Here is a 17,893-nt window from a genome sequence, read left to right as displayed (position 1 = left end):
GCTGTACTGTTCAGCCTTACTGATGCATCAGCATTCCACTATTATCACCTGAATTCAGGTTATCACCTAACAGTGTGTTTGCTGCTAGATACTATATGCATAAAACATATTTGAGCAGTAAACTGCAGAAATATATTTTATGGTTATTGTTTAAACTGATTTCAAATTCAATGCCTTTAACTGTTAAACTTTACTGTTCTCTCTCATTAATATTAAGATGTGTTCAGCTATGACATCCAAAATATTGGTTAAATGTAATACCTCTGAACTATCAAGGCAGACAAGGCAAGTGTATTTGTTTAGCACCTTTGAACAATGCAGTTCAAAGTGTTTTACATCAGACAAATAGAGTTTAAGTCAAAATATAAGATAAACATAAGGCAATACAAATATCTAATATATAATATGTAAGCAAGAAGAATAAAAAACAAAGCAGTGGCTGTTGCTCCTGACATTTCAGTTCCCACTCATTTTGAGGGGGAAAAAAACTACATCTAAAGGTCCAGAGTCTTCCAAATATGCTCTGTATGTTGAACAGAAAATATAAACTGGCTTCATCAGTGCTGTCACTTTACATTGATATGTTGATATGTGTATGCAGTGGGAGCAGATGTTAGCTATGTTCTGTCCCTCCACAGATCTCCATGCATTACAACATCCCTCCTCCCCCTGACTTCTCTGCCTTCAACATCTCTAGTGATACCATGGCCAAGTGTAACATCAGCAGGCCTCAACTCATCCTCTTTGTGCATGTCAGGTATATGTACACAAGAAATACACACAGTTGTTACATTGTTGACTTGAAACACTTAATATTAGACTTCAAATATAGATAAATAGGTTGTTTTCTTTAGGTTATTTTATTTTTGATACCAAGCGTTCTCAGTGGATACTTTGATCAGATTTACAACAACTTTGTCTTAGTCAATTTGTATCAGCAAATACAACACAATAAGTAGCTGCATCAACAACATGGTGTCTGGAACAGTTTAGCTATTAGATTATGAGGGAAAAAGAAGCAGAAATCCACTGAGTTAAACTTTGAACTAACCTTCATATGTATAAACAGCCATCACAGACTTTTGTTAGTGTTATAGTTGCATTAGCTACAACTCAAAATACTCATTACTTGCTTGTTGTGGGGTCTCTGCCTGTAGTCTGATCCTCACAAAGACAAATGCAGCTCAATGGGATTGAGATCAGGTGATTGACTTAGATTTTACCTCTTCACCTTGAGAAGCTCTTTGGTTGCTTTGGTCGTGTGTTTAGGATCATTGTCCCGCTGAATGATGAAATGTTGTCCAATGAGTTTTGATGGATTTGGTGCATCAGAGCTCACACGGTGCTCCTGTTCACCTCTGAATTCACACAGTGCTCCTGTCAGCAGTGAAATCATCAATAAATGTCAGTTCCATTGACAGCCGTATACCCAAGTCATAACAGAACCAACACCATGTTTGACAGATGAGGTGGTGGCTGTGGGTCAGGAGCTTTTCTGTTTCCTTGCTCTTTATTCTTTCCATCATTTGGTTCACAGGGGTTTTTCATGAATCCTCTGAGGTTCTGGTCATGAAGTCTTCTCTTAATCACTGACAAGGAAACATGTACAGCTACATTCTTGATTTGCTGTGCAGTCATAAGGTGTTTTTCTTCACCATGCGAATGATTTGCTGCTTGTGCTCCTCTGTCTACCAGGTTGTTTGTTGTCTCTGTTTTCTTGTGCACACCTGCTTTTTTAGAACATACCCAACTGATTTTGGGAAAGCTACTACCTCTGATATCTGTCTCTTTTTATTTTGGAGTCACATTATTATCTTCTTCACCTGCTCAATCACCTCTTTACTCATAATGACAAACTCCACACACAGTTACTGAGGTTTTGTGGTGTAAACTTACTTGAATTAAAGCTGAGAATTGGTACTTTCATGTAGTATCCATTATTAGATTTCAAATTAACTAAGCCTGAAGAGAAAAAAAAATGTTTAGCTGTCTAAATACTTGCTGTATGTTAAACTCTATTAGAACATATTGTACAGACAACAAGAAAGAAATGTTAAAGTAGACCAAAAATTGAGTTTTTGAAAAGTTTCAGTGTCCCTCGAATAACACTGTCAGGACCACTACAGGTGTACATTTATGAGATATTAGTATGATTTCAAGATATTGAATATTGCCGCAAGATATTGTTCCTCTGCAGCTTAAATTGTAAAGGCATTAAAAAAAGCAAACTCACTGGAACAGATGAAAACCATGTCAACTCAAGTGAAACCACAGCATGTGAATGTCTCTATCGTGTGTGTTTGCAGATATCAGGGCAGGAGAGAGGAAACCAACATGGTGATCATCAACATCAAACTCTTGTCTGGCTACATTCTGGATAAGAGCTCTCTGAAGCTGGTCAGTCATTCAGCAGCCACTGACCAACTTATCAAATGCTGTCTTCTTTCACATACTGTTTCTACTAGTCTTATGTTACCTTGCAGCTCATGCTTGATAATTCTGTGACACACTGCACTATGTTTTTATATGTGAGTATACTAACTACAGTCTGTGCTGCTCTAGCTGAAGAGTTTCTCCTCAGTGAAACGTGTGGACATGGAGGAGGGATTCATCAACATCTACTTAGATGGGGTAGGAAGCGCTGCCTGAATAAGTGTGTCTGTGTCTTTTTAGATGTATCAGTATATACCCTAACAGGTACATCTTCATTGCATACATTTATACGTGAGGACGATAGTAATGATGTACTGAATGTCATCAGCAGCCTTGTGTGTGTGTGTGTGTGTGTGTGTGTGTGTGTGTGTGTGTGGGGGGGGGGTTGTAGCTGAAGAAGGATGAGACCATCACATACAGTGTGACACTAGAGGAGGATCAGCCTGTCAGGAACCTGAAACCAGCTGTGGTTAAAGTCTATGATTACTACCAGACAAGTAGGAATCTCATCACCGTCCCTTTCTCTTGCACTCTGTTGTATCTGATGTTAAGTTTTCTTCACAATAACTAGTAAGTACAGTGGCCTCAAAAAGTATTCAGACCCCTTCACTTTTTGCAGTTTATTGCATTTCCATTTAAGCCCACCAATCTTCACTCAGTAACCCCCGACAAGTTGAAAACATATTTTTTGATTTTTTTTTACAAATCTAAAAAAAATAGAATTAAATTAAAACTTATAATCAAATATGTTTTCATCTAATTACAAGAAATTGTGGGAAGGTATGGACCAAAGCAAAGTTATAGAACCATTTGTAAAGCTCTGAGTAGTACCAGAAGTGTGGTCTCAATGATTGTGAAATGGAAAGTTTGGAAGCACTAGCACTCTTCCTAGAGCTGATCGTCCAGCCAAGTTTTCAAACAAGAGGGGTCTTGGTCAGAGGAGTAACCAAGAACCCAGCAATCCTCAGAGGTACTGCGCAGAGATGGAGGAGCCTGCTGGATCTCAGCAGCACTCCATCAGTCAGGCATTTATAGTAGAGTGGCTAGATGGAAGTCACTCAGAGTTAAGTGATGAGACAAAAATGAACCCTCTGGGCAGAAATCCAAACACACTTTAACCCTGTAGAAGATGTTTTGAGATCTTTGATGTCAGTTCAGATGCTTTTCATCCAGTCTGACAGAGTTTGAGAGGGTCTGCCATTGTCATTATGGGTTATTGAGTGTTGATTGATGGGCACAGTAAAGTGTAAAAAGTGAACAGGTCTGAATACTTTCTGAAGCCACTGTCAGTGTTTTAAGTGTTCTCATTTTCCTCTCTCATGTCCCTCACTATTACACTTGTGTATTTCAAATGATTTTTTGTTGCATTTGCAGGTGATGAGGCAGTAACTGACTACACATCCCCCTGTGCAGAGAGTATGTAAAATTTCTCACAATTTGTAGTGAAATGTCTTTCGCTGTGTTATCATTCACCTGTTGTACTATATTTAACATCAGTTACAGTATTATAGGTATGTCTGAACAATTAATGGAGAAAACAGGGTGAAAAGAAATATCCAAATGATCGAACCTGACATGTTACAGTAGAAAAAAAGACAATTCAAAGGTGCAAATAATAAAATCAGTTGAATAAAACTGACCCAATGTTAATGTGATTAGTAACAGTTCTGCAAATAGTTTAAGTATATTTAAATAATTTGTCTTATAACAATGCACATATGCACAGATATTGAAAGAGTCATTGGTCTTAAGTTAATTCATTGTAAAGTTCAGTTTAAGTGAATTTGAGGGAGTCAAATCAACTGTGTATCTTCCAAAGTTACAATGTTTTAGTTCCAAATTCCCTCTGTTTTACACTCCGACTGAAGCTCAGAAAGTAAAACATTGTCTGGGGAAATGAAAAGGGGACATTGTGCACTAAAAACACTTAACCTTGCAAGATTGTTGCACTGTGGATTTTGTCTCCTATCACTTACAAAAGAATCATCTTAGGAAGGGAATTTTACCATAGGGGGGAGAGGGAACGATTACAGCGATCAAAAACTAATAACTAGAACCATTTTCCATTTTCCATCCATTTTTCAAATTTCACTTCTCAGTGGATATTTCATATGGAATTTAAGTTGGCATAGATTTCACGCAAATGTTTCTTAAAACTGGTGAAACAGGGAGAATGAAACGTTTAAAGTCTTATGTGAAAACAGTGACTTTAAATACAGATGCGTCTGAGTAGTTTAAAGGTGAATAACAGTTTGTTTCTTTCTTCAGATGACAGCATCAACCAACTGTAAGAATCCCTGCGAAGTCCAGACAGCTCTTCTGTCAGAAGAATCACTGTTTTCAAGAAAGAAACTTCTAGATGTTTATTTTTTTTCTTAGACTGTTTAATTTTTTTTTACCCTTTTTAAACCTTTTTAGCCGTTTTGTTGCGTGAATCCCTCTTTTCATGTATTTTTAGAAATAGATTTGTACTTTTTCTCTTTTTTTGTTTATGTTTTATTTCCTGTCACATGGTATCATCAGATTATAACCGTTAGTAATGAACCAATAATTAGTCTCTCTCCTCAACACTGGAAACTTGACATTATAACCTGCTGAATTCAAGAAAGGCAGACAATACTCTGTAACAGATTTGTTTTTAATAGATTTGACAAAATCCATATTATTCATACCTGAAAGTGATGCATGAGACGTACAGGGTACCAATAACACAGTATGGTCCGAGTATTGATTCTGAGTGTGTGTGCCTGTGTGTATGTCTATGGAACAGGAACTACTTTCTAGAAAAAAAAAGTACAGTCATGTGAGTGCTAGGTGAGTTATTCTGTGTGTGTTCTGCTGTACCAGTAATAAAAAAGGTAGATTGATACATCACTACCGTACAATTTAAAATGTAACTGACTGACAATAAAATTTCTAAAATGACAAAAATAAGTAAAAATTGTTTTCATACAATACTTTTTCATTTCCATAGCAAGACTATTTTTTTCATTCAGGCATCCTCTACAGTATATTTAGTTTCTTTTCAACATAGATAACAACAGTAATGTATATACCAACTACTATCAACAGACATGATTTAACAGCCTTGCCAGTGTAGAATAGTTTGGTTTGCACATGTTAAAAGGCAAGGGGGACAGAATATATTAATGTCTTTTCACTGGTCTTCTACTTCATGTTTTAGAAGCAAAGATGTTCACTCTCAGGCACCACAATCATAAATTATCATCACTGTACCCACATGAAACTAAACAACAGTTCCACATGCTTCATAAATCACAGCGTCTGTCCTCTGCTTCTACAAAACAGATCCCGGATGCCGTTTTCTGTTAACTACAAACCAGCCAATCAATAGATTCACAATGTGATGATCAACACGACAACAAACACACCAGGCGAACCCGGTCAAGTTATAGTCTGTTAAAGCTGAAGACACAAGATTATTTTATCCATCCTCCTGCATGCAGGCCTCAGCTCACAGTGGGGATTCAAAGCAGGAAATAAAGTTTTATTCTGAGTTTGGCTGACTTCATCACTGATGGTGAAATTTAATGAGGTGGCAGCAAAGTAAAAGCCTTTTTAAAAGGCAAGTAAGTCTGGTGTTGACTTTGTAACCAAAAATCTCATCATTTTTTCTTTTATAGCCCCATTATTCTGCAATAAAAAGCTGGTAAACTAAGTTGTGATGAGTTAAACTTGCACTACTGAATGTGCAAAAATATTAGGAACAAGAGTTTAAACTTCTTTTGCACAATCCACATTTCAGCTGCTGATGATTTCATCAGGGTTATTTTCTCAGTTTTGACAATACAAAGACATGAACTGTTTGATCAGACTGATTAGTACGCCTCATGATTAGTAAAGTAACTATGATAAATTTAACTGGGGAAATGCAGATTTATTTATGGATCTTTTTAACATTTTGTATATTCAGAGTTTGGTAAATGAATGTGATTTAGTTGATCCCCAATGTGATCAGGGCCTCTGGGATCGCTGCCTGTAATGATGCCACAGGCAGACGTCCACATAGTAAAGTAGTAAACCTCATGCAAATCTCTCCACATACTGCATTACAGCTCAGAAATGCATTAAAATGCATTCACATGATTGTATCCATCCAGTGAGACTGTGCTGGACTGACGGACACGGCATCAATAACAACACATAGTCAAGGCACAGTTCTGAATTGCATTAGTCCATATTGTTGATCCTGTGTGGTCCTGTGTTGGTGTGGTCTCTATAGCGCCCTCTAGTAGTTGTTGCTTTAGGCTGGCAGTGATGATGGCTGCTTCCCAGGTGTGTAGTCACATCATCAAGTTAGCTGAAGGCTACTTGGCAAATAGTCAAGCTTCTTTTGTTTGCGTGTGTGTGCATACATAGATATGCAGTTTGCACCTTGAGGTGGCAACATGATGGCATCATACAGACAGTGAGATATTCCAGTTCAACATATTCACAAATACAGAGAGAATGAAGCAGCTATGGTTCGACCAATATACAGGTATTTTTTTGGTGTCAACCTGTGAGTGCAGGACATCTGGCGAGTCCTCTGCTGATACGATGATTGAATGATTGATTCATTTTTATTATAACATAATACATTTGAAAAATTTGGAGATTTAAACGCATGTTTAGCCTAGCTAGAAGTGGATGGAAACCATCCTGCCAAAAGGAAAAAATACAGCTTGAAAGCTGTCAAACAACTAACAAATGTAAATAGTTTGACATTTTCGGAAATGTGCGCATTTACTTTCTTTCGAGTGATATATAAGAGCATCGATAATGTGTATTTTCACTAAACATTTGACTGTCAAAAGATAAAAAATATCTACCGACTAATTACAGAGGCAAATTATAATATGTTAATTTGTGAGTTTTTGAACAGAACCAGGCCAGCTGTTTCCCTCTAGTTCTGGTTTTTGTGCTAAGCTAAGCTAAGCTAAGCTAAGCTAACCAGCTAGACACGAGAGTGATATCAATCTTCTTATTTAACTTTTGGCCTGAAAGCAGCCAGAGCTTAGAAAATGAAGCATGAGCAAGGAGACTGTTAGCTTAGCTCAACAAAGACCTCGCTAAAATACATACCACCAAACGAATTAACCAAAACATGTCTCTTTTTTTTTTTGTTGACACAGTCGAATTAGCTGTTTCCACCTTCCTCCAGTGTTTATGCTAAATTAAGCCAATCGTCTTGTGCCTCCAGAGAGCAAATATGCACACTGTAGTTCCCAAAATACCAGACTATTCCTTTAAAGTGTTCTAATCCTTAATGTTTTTTTTTTAAATTCTGGGTTTAGCCAAAAATAATATTTATTAGCAGTTTCAATACTAATATCAGTACATGCTTTCCAAATTCCATACTGGACAAACCATAGAGCAAACTGTAGAATGAACTCCTGAGCTGTAGTGGGTCAAAGACTAACAAAATACCTCTAATTGCACTGATAAGCCTATGTGAAATAGTATGACTAGGATGTAGTTCTGGATACCATAATGTGCTGTATATTCTGCACTTGATTTAGTGTTAATCTTCCATTTAAGAGCAGCACTGAGGTGAAGTGACTGTTGTGGACATGGAGGATGCAGTGCTTTACTGTGTCACTGTTATAGACAAATGTGCTGGACTCTTAGATCTTCTCCAGTCTCTGCTGACAGACTGATTTGTATTATATTTATAGATTTATACATCATTTTGAATAAGATTCTTTCAAACTCTTTAAACTCTTTCTGTCTAAACTGAGCACAGTCATGATGGAACACTCAAACAAAACATTGGCATTACGTCATTTGGCAATTGTCTCCATAAGTAAAAAAAAAAAAAAGAAAAAAAGAAAAAAAAGAAGAAAGAACAAAAAGAAAGAACGAAAGGAAAAAATAATACAAAAGGTTCAACAAACAGCAAGTACAAGATCTCCATTTGGCAATATAGAAAGGCTTCTTAAAAGTCTCTGACAGGTGTACATTTTGGTTTATATACAGAAGTGTGTGTAAGTGTGTGTGTGTCCTTCAAGGGCTCCCTTTTTAAATCCAAACAGAATCACCTAGAAAATGTGGAGGTGAACATCTACATAGTAAAATCAAACTGTGAGAATCAAAAATGAGTAACAAACAAGGCGTTGTGTCCGCTGTGGACTGGAAACAGTAAGGCCTTGTAGAGTCTGTGATGGGAGAGTCCCTGCCGAAACTATTTGCTCATCACCTGCACTCTCGCCACTGTGTATGTCTCTCTTAGTTCATGAACTGTGTGTATCCCTCTGCTCCTGTGACAATAACATCCATCCAGATCCTCATGGCCTCTGCTGAGGGGGCCACCATGTAGTAGAGCCGGTCGTGGGTCTTGACACAGAAGGTCAGCGAGGGGTTGGGGCTCTGAGGGAGGGAAAAACAAAGAGAAAACAAGAATGAAACTGCAACTTGGGAGTCCCACTGCCACGCTCACAGACAGACTCCCTGCTGCTCATCGTTCCCTATTCTTACATTTATCAGGTATGGAGTTATATGAGGTCAATTTCAACCTTTTACTATATCCCTCCCATCTATCACTCAGTATGGCACTCAAAGAAGAGTCCTGGTCACTGCAAAATTCTTCCATTTCACAATTACTGCAGCCTCTTCAAAGCTAAGAGAGTTCCTAGAACTTGGTGTTTTTGTCCTGACATACAGTGTGAATTTTAGACCTTATACACACAGGTTTAGTATGGTCAAGTATGTCCAGTCACTTCAGATGGACTCCAGTCAAGGTATAGACACATGTCAAGGATAATTCAAGCAGAATGCACCTGATCACAATTTTGAATTTGACAGTGAGGGGTCTGACTATTTGAGATTTCAGTTTCTGATTTTTAATAAATTTGCAAAAAGTGTTAAAAACATGTTCTTACATTGTCATTGTGGTTTACTGAGTGTAGATTGAAGGGCCAAAGTGGCAATTTTACCCATCCAACATTAAATCTAAAATAAAAATAAAATGAAAAATTAGCAATCTTTGAAAACCCCAGTCTGTTTAACAACTTCTACTGCTCCTCTGAAGGTATATCCAGAATCCTTTAAAAGGTGACTGGTATTTTTGATGTCTGTTCAGTCAGTCATACTAAAAACATCCTACAACGTTCGGCATGGCACAGTCGTCTATCGATCGTTTGTGACCTGCCGGGGAACTGCAGGTGTAAATTAGCCTGAGGCTAACTGTGGTACAATGCATCAAATGGCAACATTTATGTTTAAAATTGTACATGGTCCCTAACAAATAAAAAATTTAAATAAAATTAAAAATCCAGATGTTTTTAAGAGTGTAAAAAAAAAAAATATCAAGGGCCAAAAAGATATGTATGTATCAAAACACTGGAAATGAACAAAAATTCATTTATCAACCAGAGAACTCAATTTCAAATTCAAATTCAATTCCATCCTTACACACACTGTCACATTCATCACTTTTCCTTTTGTAAACCATCATATTTCTGTCTGTGCTAAGTGCAGACTTAATGCAGACAAATGATTCTCTCGGTAATGTGACACTGGAAATGACAAGTCAAATCAAAGCTGATCAGAGCCACACAGTAAGTCAGTGCATTACAACAGACCACACACACACACACACACACACACACACACACACACACACACACACACACACACACACACACACACGCATGCACACGCACTTGCGCACTTAAGATGAGGAGGCAGCAGCACCTCAGCTTTAGGTTGGAGAAAAAAAAAGGCTAGCGTCAGGTTCAAATCAAACACCAAGCAGCCGTAGGGTTCTTAAAAATATAGTAAAGACATTTTTCTCTGCTAGAGGAGACGCATATGATTAAGGGAGCTGCTGTTTTTTAACCACTCCACTGGTTTACACTGGGATCACTGGGACAGACAGAGGGATCAAGCAGGATTAGAATTTCAAATTACTAACATGAATCAAACCAGTTGTACCTTCTGCTTATTTCAGGTTTCTGGTCACTAAATACATTTCATACCCATGCATCATCAGTCCCTGACCTTCCATTCTCTAATGACCACAAACAGTTTGGACACACAGGGTTCAGTGGGGTTAGATGGGTGAATAGAGAGCATGGATACATACACTGGTCATATTCAAGTTGAAAAATCCCTTCTGTGACAGCAGCCCGCCAAAGCAAAAGCACAGACAGGGAGAAAAGAAGCAAACCACAGAATGTGCAAAAACACATTTTAAATAAAAGAAAATGTAGGAAGAAAATAAACAAACTGAAGTAACTGAGACAAAGGATCATTTTCAGACTTCATTAAAAGCATACCTTTGTGGCACTGCGGAGGTGATCATAATAGACCTCTTCTATAGCCTGGAAGTAGATCACACCCTTCAGTTTGGTCTCATGTTTATCTGTAGGAGGGAAAATAACGTGGGTTTGGTCAAAGACTGAAATATATTGACAACAACAGACTTTTCTTGGCTAGAAAAGCTGAGGCGCATCGCTTCCATGTCACCTAGAACAAGGACGAGGAGAACACACGATACGGTCATTAAAAAAGCAACATCAAACTTTGATCATGACCAATTTATGGTTTGTGATGATGGATGGAAAAAGACAAGCACAGCACTTTTTCACTGTTTTTAAACCAATGGTGCTCTCATTGTATTTTCAGACTTGACTGCATTCTTACGCTACTCTGGTACATCATTGCAGTTTGTTTCATCAGCCACTGCAGAACTGCAGTAAGGAACCGGTAGGGAACTCAACACCCCTCTCTACCTCCAGGCACAAACACTCCACAAGCCAACTTAAGAGTAGTAGGTAGAAATGCAGTGCTTCATTTCGAGGAATAACACTTTCCTTTTAAAACGCAGCTATTATCTGCTAATGACCTCTTTAGCATTCAAATAGCCCTGCATTTGCATCTCATTTGACTGCATCTAAATTACCAAAATTGTGGTTATTGTGGTTGAGGTTGATAAATGTGAATTAGCGGTGCTCATGAGTTATGCTCATCACCCCTTGTTAGTTGTCGTTCAAGGTCAAGAGACAAGGGCAAGCGATGCATCTCAATCAGCGTCCTCAGAGAGCGCTGCACTGTGCACATCTTAACTACCACTGAAGTAATCTCAGTACACCTCCTCACCCTGGCTCACTTTCAACAAGGTACGCTTCCAGCAGCTTTAAGCGGAACCTTCTGAGGACTTCAAAGGCCTGACTGCAAACAAGTGTCCCAGAGCTCACGGCGCAAGATCAAATTACACGACCGTGCATGCTACACGCTACGCCTGTTCAAGGCATGGAGGACGCATGTTCAGACTGTCACTCATCCATGGCAGGAAATTTCTGCTACTTTACATGTTAAATGTCAGGCTTATTGCAGCAATTTTCCATGCTAACCTCTGGTATTTCCATATAGTCGCAGTAATGTTTTGCTTCTGTCTGTTGCTGACTGTTGTAATATACAATAATCCTTAAATTTTCTCTGACAAAATCTTCTAATCTACAGGAACTTTATGCGTCGTAGTGTAGTATAACCACAACTAATTAGATTGAAGTTGTTGTTAGCACAAATTGGAGGTACTTGTCCTTCACTTGAATATTTCCATTTTCTGTCAACAGTATACTTCAGAAAGATGGTGGTGGAGTAAAAAATATGATCTCTTTCCACATTTATCTGGCAGCTTTAGTTACTAGTTACATCACAGATTAAGGTTTTACACACAAAAAATATGCTGAGCTTATACAATATGATGCAATGTTGTATATTAAACTACTGCAGAGGATTTTAAATTGTTAAAATTAGTGTTTGTGTTTTCAAACTCACACCCAGTCGTGTGCAGCATTACAATTTTTTTTCTTCTTGAAATCACACTTGAAAAAGTAGCGTATGAAAATATTTGAGGTCTAAAGATTTATGTATTCATATCAAGGTTTTTTTTTTGTCATTGGTGTTTTTTGTAATATCGGCTCCTAGAGAGTGCTGCATTATTGCATTACGGATTGTCTGTTGACCTAATGTTGCTAGGCTAGTGTTTATTCTTGTGTTTTTGTAAGTCTGCCAAAAGTGTTTAGGAAGCCAAATTTAACCTGCAAGACTTTTTGCTGGTTCATATAATGTACTTTTCTGCTACATACAAAATAAATTCCTGACCTGTAAAAATTAGTCGTAGAGACTGACCACAGACTGAATCGTCTGTCAAATGGCCCAATTACCAGACAGTGTCACAGAATGTCACGACGTGGATCTCAAAGATTGCCTGAAAAATGCTAACAGCCAGGAAAAATAGTTCTGACCAATTCAAGGGCCTAATGGAGGGTGTCTGTGCATGTGCCTACTATGAGGCGTACAGAGCAGAAACACCACAGTAATGAGCACACAGCAGAGTGCTGAAACCAAATAAGAACAAAAATCTAGTGTCTTAGCTCTCATTACCAACATAGTAGGAGAGGGTCCTTTTGAGGCGGTCGAAGACAAACCAACGTTTCTTCCAGGACTTGATCTTGCCTCCCATCTTGACCAGGTAGCCCTTGCACATCTTCTCAGTGAGGATGACATGGTAGCAGGTATCCACACTGTGGCCTGATGACTCCACGTGAGAGCGCAGGTCAAACTCCTCTTTCCTAATGGGCAAGTAGCGAGTCATAGGACGAGCCTGAATCAAGAAAAAAGAAAAGGAAAAGGATTAACTAGTACAGCGTGGAGGGTTGACTGTCATGAGACAGGGCAGGGTTCAGATATTAGCCAGTACACCTCGAACAGGATGGATAAGACACAGTTTGATTGGTTTCAAATAGTGAAATGATCAATATAAACATTTCTGTTCTATTTTTTGCATCTTTGTCCTCCATGCAGAGATCTGGTGCCCTGCAATGGACTGACAGCTGCTGTGCAGGTGTTTAATGTCTAAATAATAAAAAATATTGGAACTCTGGTATGTAACTATATTGAATACTGGCACAAAATATGCCATATACTAGTCTAAAAAACCAAGGTATCTATCTTCAGGAGCCCACATCTGTCATGTTTTCAGCAAGCAGGTGGAGTAATTTCATACTTTTCTACCATGCAGACTCAATTATGTCTCATTTTACTGACCTGAGAGAAGTTCTTGGCCCTCATCTTGACCTCTTTCTCCACTAGCTGCTGCCGATGGAAAGTTTCATCCTGCAGTCTTTTCTCCGCCTCCTCCCTTCTCCTTCTCTCCTCCTCCAGCATCTGACGGCGAGCCAGGCTCTCTCGTTCCTGGAGCAGAGTGCTTTCATTAAATATTTTTTTGATCTATGGAAGGAGTTTGCGGTGCTGGCGTGCTCTTTTTCTCAGACAGATCTCAGCCTTACATTCATACATTTATGCACAATTTTTCTCTGCAGAGAGCTGCCCACAGACTCACACTGCTGGCCACCACGCAGCTCCACCACATGGTCGATTCTTTTAACAGAAGCTTTTGGTTATTTGGAGAAGTAATGATCGACTTTTCGGGCAGACAGGCACACATGTATATTGATCAATCAGCCACAACATCAAAACCGGTAACTGGTTTTGATGTTGTGGCTGATCAGAGTATGTGGTCAGCATTTCCCATACATAGGCTCTACTTGGATGGCCTGCGCAGGTATGAGTCTCTGCATGTACCATGGCCACACGCTGCGCCACCCACCACCACAAGTAAATTCTCAACCTGTGGGAAACTGATACAGAGCGTCCACACAGACACAACCAGGGGGTGGAAAAATACAAATAAAGCACAGACTGTGTGTAAACTGGAGTCGTCTTTAATACGATCCTGACAAAGAGAAACAAAACTCTGCACACTGCTGCTCTCTTCCTCAACAACATTCCAGTCCTTAGATCTTAAGTAAAAGAAATTTTGACACTGATACTGTATAGATTCCACTCTCTGGTGTGTGTGAGGTTTGTGATAATTAAAAACAATTCTAAAGCTTTCACAGATCCATAATCTGTCCATGCAGACAGTTTGAGAGTGTTTATTCATCTCAAACCAGGCCAGCTGGTTTAAATCACCTAAACTGACTTGATAAATATAACTTGTAAAAACGAGCATACATATAGTGGAAAAAGTGAACAGAACAACTCAATGGATAGGTGCTCAGCAGAGAAAAGATAAAGGTGATATGAGAAATGTGTACTGATTGGATCATCATCACTGGCCTTTGTACCTCACGCTCTACTTCTTCATCAGAGCACAAAGAGAAAAAATGTAGGAGGCCAATGAAAATGAAAGGAGGGACTGAGTTGCTTTGGTGAGTCTTCATTTTTCAACATTATGCTCAATTCAAAACTATTGACAGAAACACTGCAAGAACTCTCATCGGTCATTATGCATGGATTCACAATAATCAAGTTCTGATGCTGTAACACACTCATTTGAAGTTGCGTCTTACCCGCGATTCAATAAGTCTGGCTTTCTCCAGCTGCGCCTCCTTCAGCATTTTCTCCATCTCCTCAATCTTCAGCGAGTCCACTCCTCCAACACTAACATCAAACACAACAACACAGGGTTATCAAATGAAGTTCATCTGCATACAAATCGATTCTAATCTCAAATGTTCTCAATTTCATTTCCTAGACAACAAAGCCCTACAACAGCTGCAGTAGGGTTCAAACAATATCTGTAGGGAAATTTTGTAGATATCTGTAAATTCTTCGCCCTACAGACTTGACATATTCTAGCTCCCTATACGTGTGAATATGAATTAAAATACCCACTTAACTGAAGGAAATCTTTGCATTAGATCTTTAAATTTGATGCTTTCCATCAAGGTGTAGTGCAGTATTGTTCAATCGTACAACATAGATCCACTCAACCTTTGTCATGACATTAATTAGACCAGATCTTAGAGAGAAGAAACAGTGACCTGATGTGTTGGGTTTCTTTCTATCAGTCTGATCCTACATTCAAATAGAAGACAGTTTGTGTAGCTTCAATGGATAAGCAGGTCAGGAGTTTAAGAAATATACAGTATGTTATTGTGTTGTGAAAATCTGTGTGTGGAAATATGATAAAATATGATATCCTCTGTCTGTCTGTTCACCACCATAACAGTGTCTCATGTATTTTCCCTAATGACTCTAATTCTCACTTTAACATATTAGGTTTTTAATGACAGGTCTTAAATCTCAAAATTTGTCCCATTTGTGAATATCTGGTTTTTCCGGCTTGTAGCATGTGTACATTATATGATGACATGTAGTTATTGGATGTTTCACAGATGAAAACATTTTAACATACTCAAGCAAGTGGGGACAAATTAGATCAGTAAGGGAGGGAGAATATTGATCTCTAGTATTAAGAGGCAGAACAACTTCTGTAGTAATAAATCATAAAAAGCCACCTACAGTTAGTGATGTACTGCTATAAAACAGTCAGTGTCTTGGCCAAAACTCTCCTGTCTCCACTGTGCATTGTTCATTACAGAACAAATCCCATTAAAGTCATCTCAAAGAAAGTAGTACTAACAGTTTGTGGAATTTGACTCGTGAGAGCAGTAAAAGAGATATGAGCCATGGGTGCTGATTAGAACCTGCTGTGGTGAACACTGTTGACGTACAGCACACAGCTTAGCCACATGAACAGATGGTCTCCAAATTAGCCAACCTGTGGGTGAAGACTTTAACTGGTGGGGAGCAGTGTTGGTGTGTGGCTGTGTGTCTCTTTTGATTGCATTTGTCAGTACGTGTGTGTGTGTGTGTGTGTGTGTGTGTGTGTGTGTGTGCTTTATTCAGTAGCTTGCTATTAACAGTGATATGTTTGGATTTAAGGTGCTCACAGTCAGAAATCAATGCTTGTGGCATGGTGTACTGACTAGAGCTGCAGCCTGCAACTAACAAATATTAGCAATTAATATGATACTTAATGTCTCTATGAATAGTTTACTCTATAAAATGTGCAAACATCATGCCAAATATCCATGATAAGCTCCCAGAGCACAAGGCAATGTCTTCAAATGTCATGTTCTGTCTAACTAGCAGAACCAAAACCACAGTTACTGTCGCTGATCAAATCTCTGTGGATCGATTCATTGAATAATCATCTCAGCACTAATTCTGACATCTGCTACATAAGCTATAGCAATGGGTAAAAAGTTTAGTTACATACAGAAACATGGATCCTCATTTGCAAAATGTAATTTGGTAACAATACCAGATAAAGAAGTCCTCTGTCCAGGTGTGTACATTTTTAGAGAGAGTGTGGTGATTGAATATATGAAATAACGGGTCAACAGAATGATGTTGATATAGGCCGACATGAAGCAGATGTGGTCAGAAAAAGTCTCCAAATACTAACCGTTTTTTTGGTCAAAGGCTGATTTCCAGACACCTCACACCTTCACTGATCTGTGTACTGCTATACTCCTCTCATATTCTTTTATACAATCTGAGAGGTACCAATCAATTCTATGATACATGTCATCAGTCATATTAAATCAGATTTATGATATCAAAGGATGGCAATGACTTAACTGAATGCATCAATTTCAGCCTAACCCTTGTCAGTATGTGTGTGTCTTTTTCTCTGTGGTACCTGGACATGTTATCTGGCGAGCAGGCCGAGTTGTTCCCCGTGGACACACTGGTGTCCATGCTGTCGGAGCTCTCCAGGCTCAGTGTGTCGTAGGGCTGCTCTCCGGCTGACAGGGGCTGGTGGTGTAGGATGGAGTGGTGAACGAGAGGAGCGGGGCCTATAGAGCTGTGGCTCAGCGTGGGGCTGTAGGCCATGACGGGGGAGTAGGAGGGCGACGAGGAGGACGCAGTCATGAGGTGGGGCTGAGAGCCGTGGAGCGCCTCCCACTGGCACTGAGCCTCCGCTGCCGCTCTCTGTTTGAGCTCGGCCAGACGACGACGCTGCTCTTCGATCACCTGCTGACCTGGAGGGAGGAGGGTGGAATCTGATCAGTGGATCTGTTCTGATTTTGGTTGAGATAGAGGCTGGCTTAGTTACTGAACTTAAACCTCTGCAAGCAAAACCATCAACAAGTCAGCAGATGTCCATTTGTTTCCTACAGAAACCAACAAGCTAGCTGGAGAGTAGGTCATCCCAAGCATCTAAAACTAAGGACCCACTAAACTTCCAACCATCACCAGCACCAGCCCACAAACTACAAGACCATGCACCACACATACATGTATGTGCTCTCTCAGAATCACAAGCTTGAGGATAATTGTGAAAACCAAAAAAGTCCCACCACCATAAAGCTGGAGCAAAAGTTAAGTTCGGTCTCTATCTAACATCATTTCAAATCCATGCTGCTGTGCACCTGATACTGGGCAGATACATCTGGAAAGAGGTGCCTGGGTTGGTAACTCCAGAGGAGAAGCGCACTGAACACTGAACATGCAAGATTTATTCTCCACTAGCAGGAACATTCATGGAAGATTGATGGAAGAAGAAAGAGTGTTCGATGTTACAGATAAAAGAAAAGATGAAAAGAAATCTTTTGGGGAGAAGAGTTAATGACACACCAGAGATGGAAGAGACAGA

The 17,893-nt window shown here is 39.2% G+C and overlaps 2 protein-coding genes across 18 annotated transcripts in view; one reads left to right on the top strand and one right to left on the bottom strand.

The window, feature by feature from the left end:
• The window catches only part of LOC108894558 (alpha-2-macroglobulin), a 34,891-nt gene extending 29,517 nt beyond the window's left edge, over positions 1–5,374 (top strand). For both annotated transcript variants that reach the window (XM_018693269.2, XM_018693270.2), the window contains exons 31-36: positions 639–757; positions 2,307–2,397; positions 2,563–2,631; positions 2,825–2,930; positions 3,808–3,849; positions 4,702–5,374. In XM_018693269.2, the coding sequence (XP_018548785.1) occupies positions 639–757; positions 2,307–2,397; positions 2,563–2,631; positions 2,825–2,930; positions 3,808–3,849; positions 4,702–4,724 (450 nt within the window). In that variant the 3' untranslated portion in view covers positions 4,725–5,374. The remainder of the gene's footprint in view (positions 1–638; positions 758–2,306; positions 2,398–2,562; positions 2,632–2,824; positions 2,931–3,807; positions 3,850–4,701) is intronic.
• The window catches only part of phldb1b (pleckstrin homology-like domain, family B, member 1b), a 106,211-nt gene continuing 93,134 nt past the window's right edge, over positions 4,817–17,893 (bottom strand). For all 16 annotated transcript variants that reach the window (XM_051065567.1, XM_018693254.2, XM_051065561.1 and 13 more), the window contains 6 exons: positions 16,937–17,279; positions 14,796–14,886; positions 13,489–13,635; positions 12,826–13,045; positions 10,713–10,798; positions 4,817–8,802 (listed from right to left, as the gene is read on the bottom strand). In XM_051065567.1, coding sequence (XP_050921524.1) covers positions 8,662–8,802; positions 10,713–10,798; positions 12,826–13,045; positions 13,489–13,635; positions 14,796–14,886; positions 16,937–17,279 — 1,028 coding nt within the window. In that variant the 3' untranslated portion in view covers positions 4,817–8,661. The remainder of the gene's footprint in view (positions 8,803–10,712; positions 10,799–12,825; positions 13,046–13,488; positions 13,636–14,795; positions 14,887–16,936; positions 17,280–17,893) is intronic.

This window comes from Lates calcarifer, linkage group LG21, assembly GCF_001640805.2.
Source record: "Lates calcarifer isolate ASB-BC8 linkage group LG21, TLL_Latcal_v3, whole genome shotgun sequence".
NCBI lineage: Eukaryota > Metazoa > Chordata > Actinopteri > Centropomidae > Lates > Lates calcarifer.
Note: the sequence above shows the minus strand (reverse complement) of the source record. Positions and strands in the feature narration are given on the sequence as shown.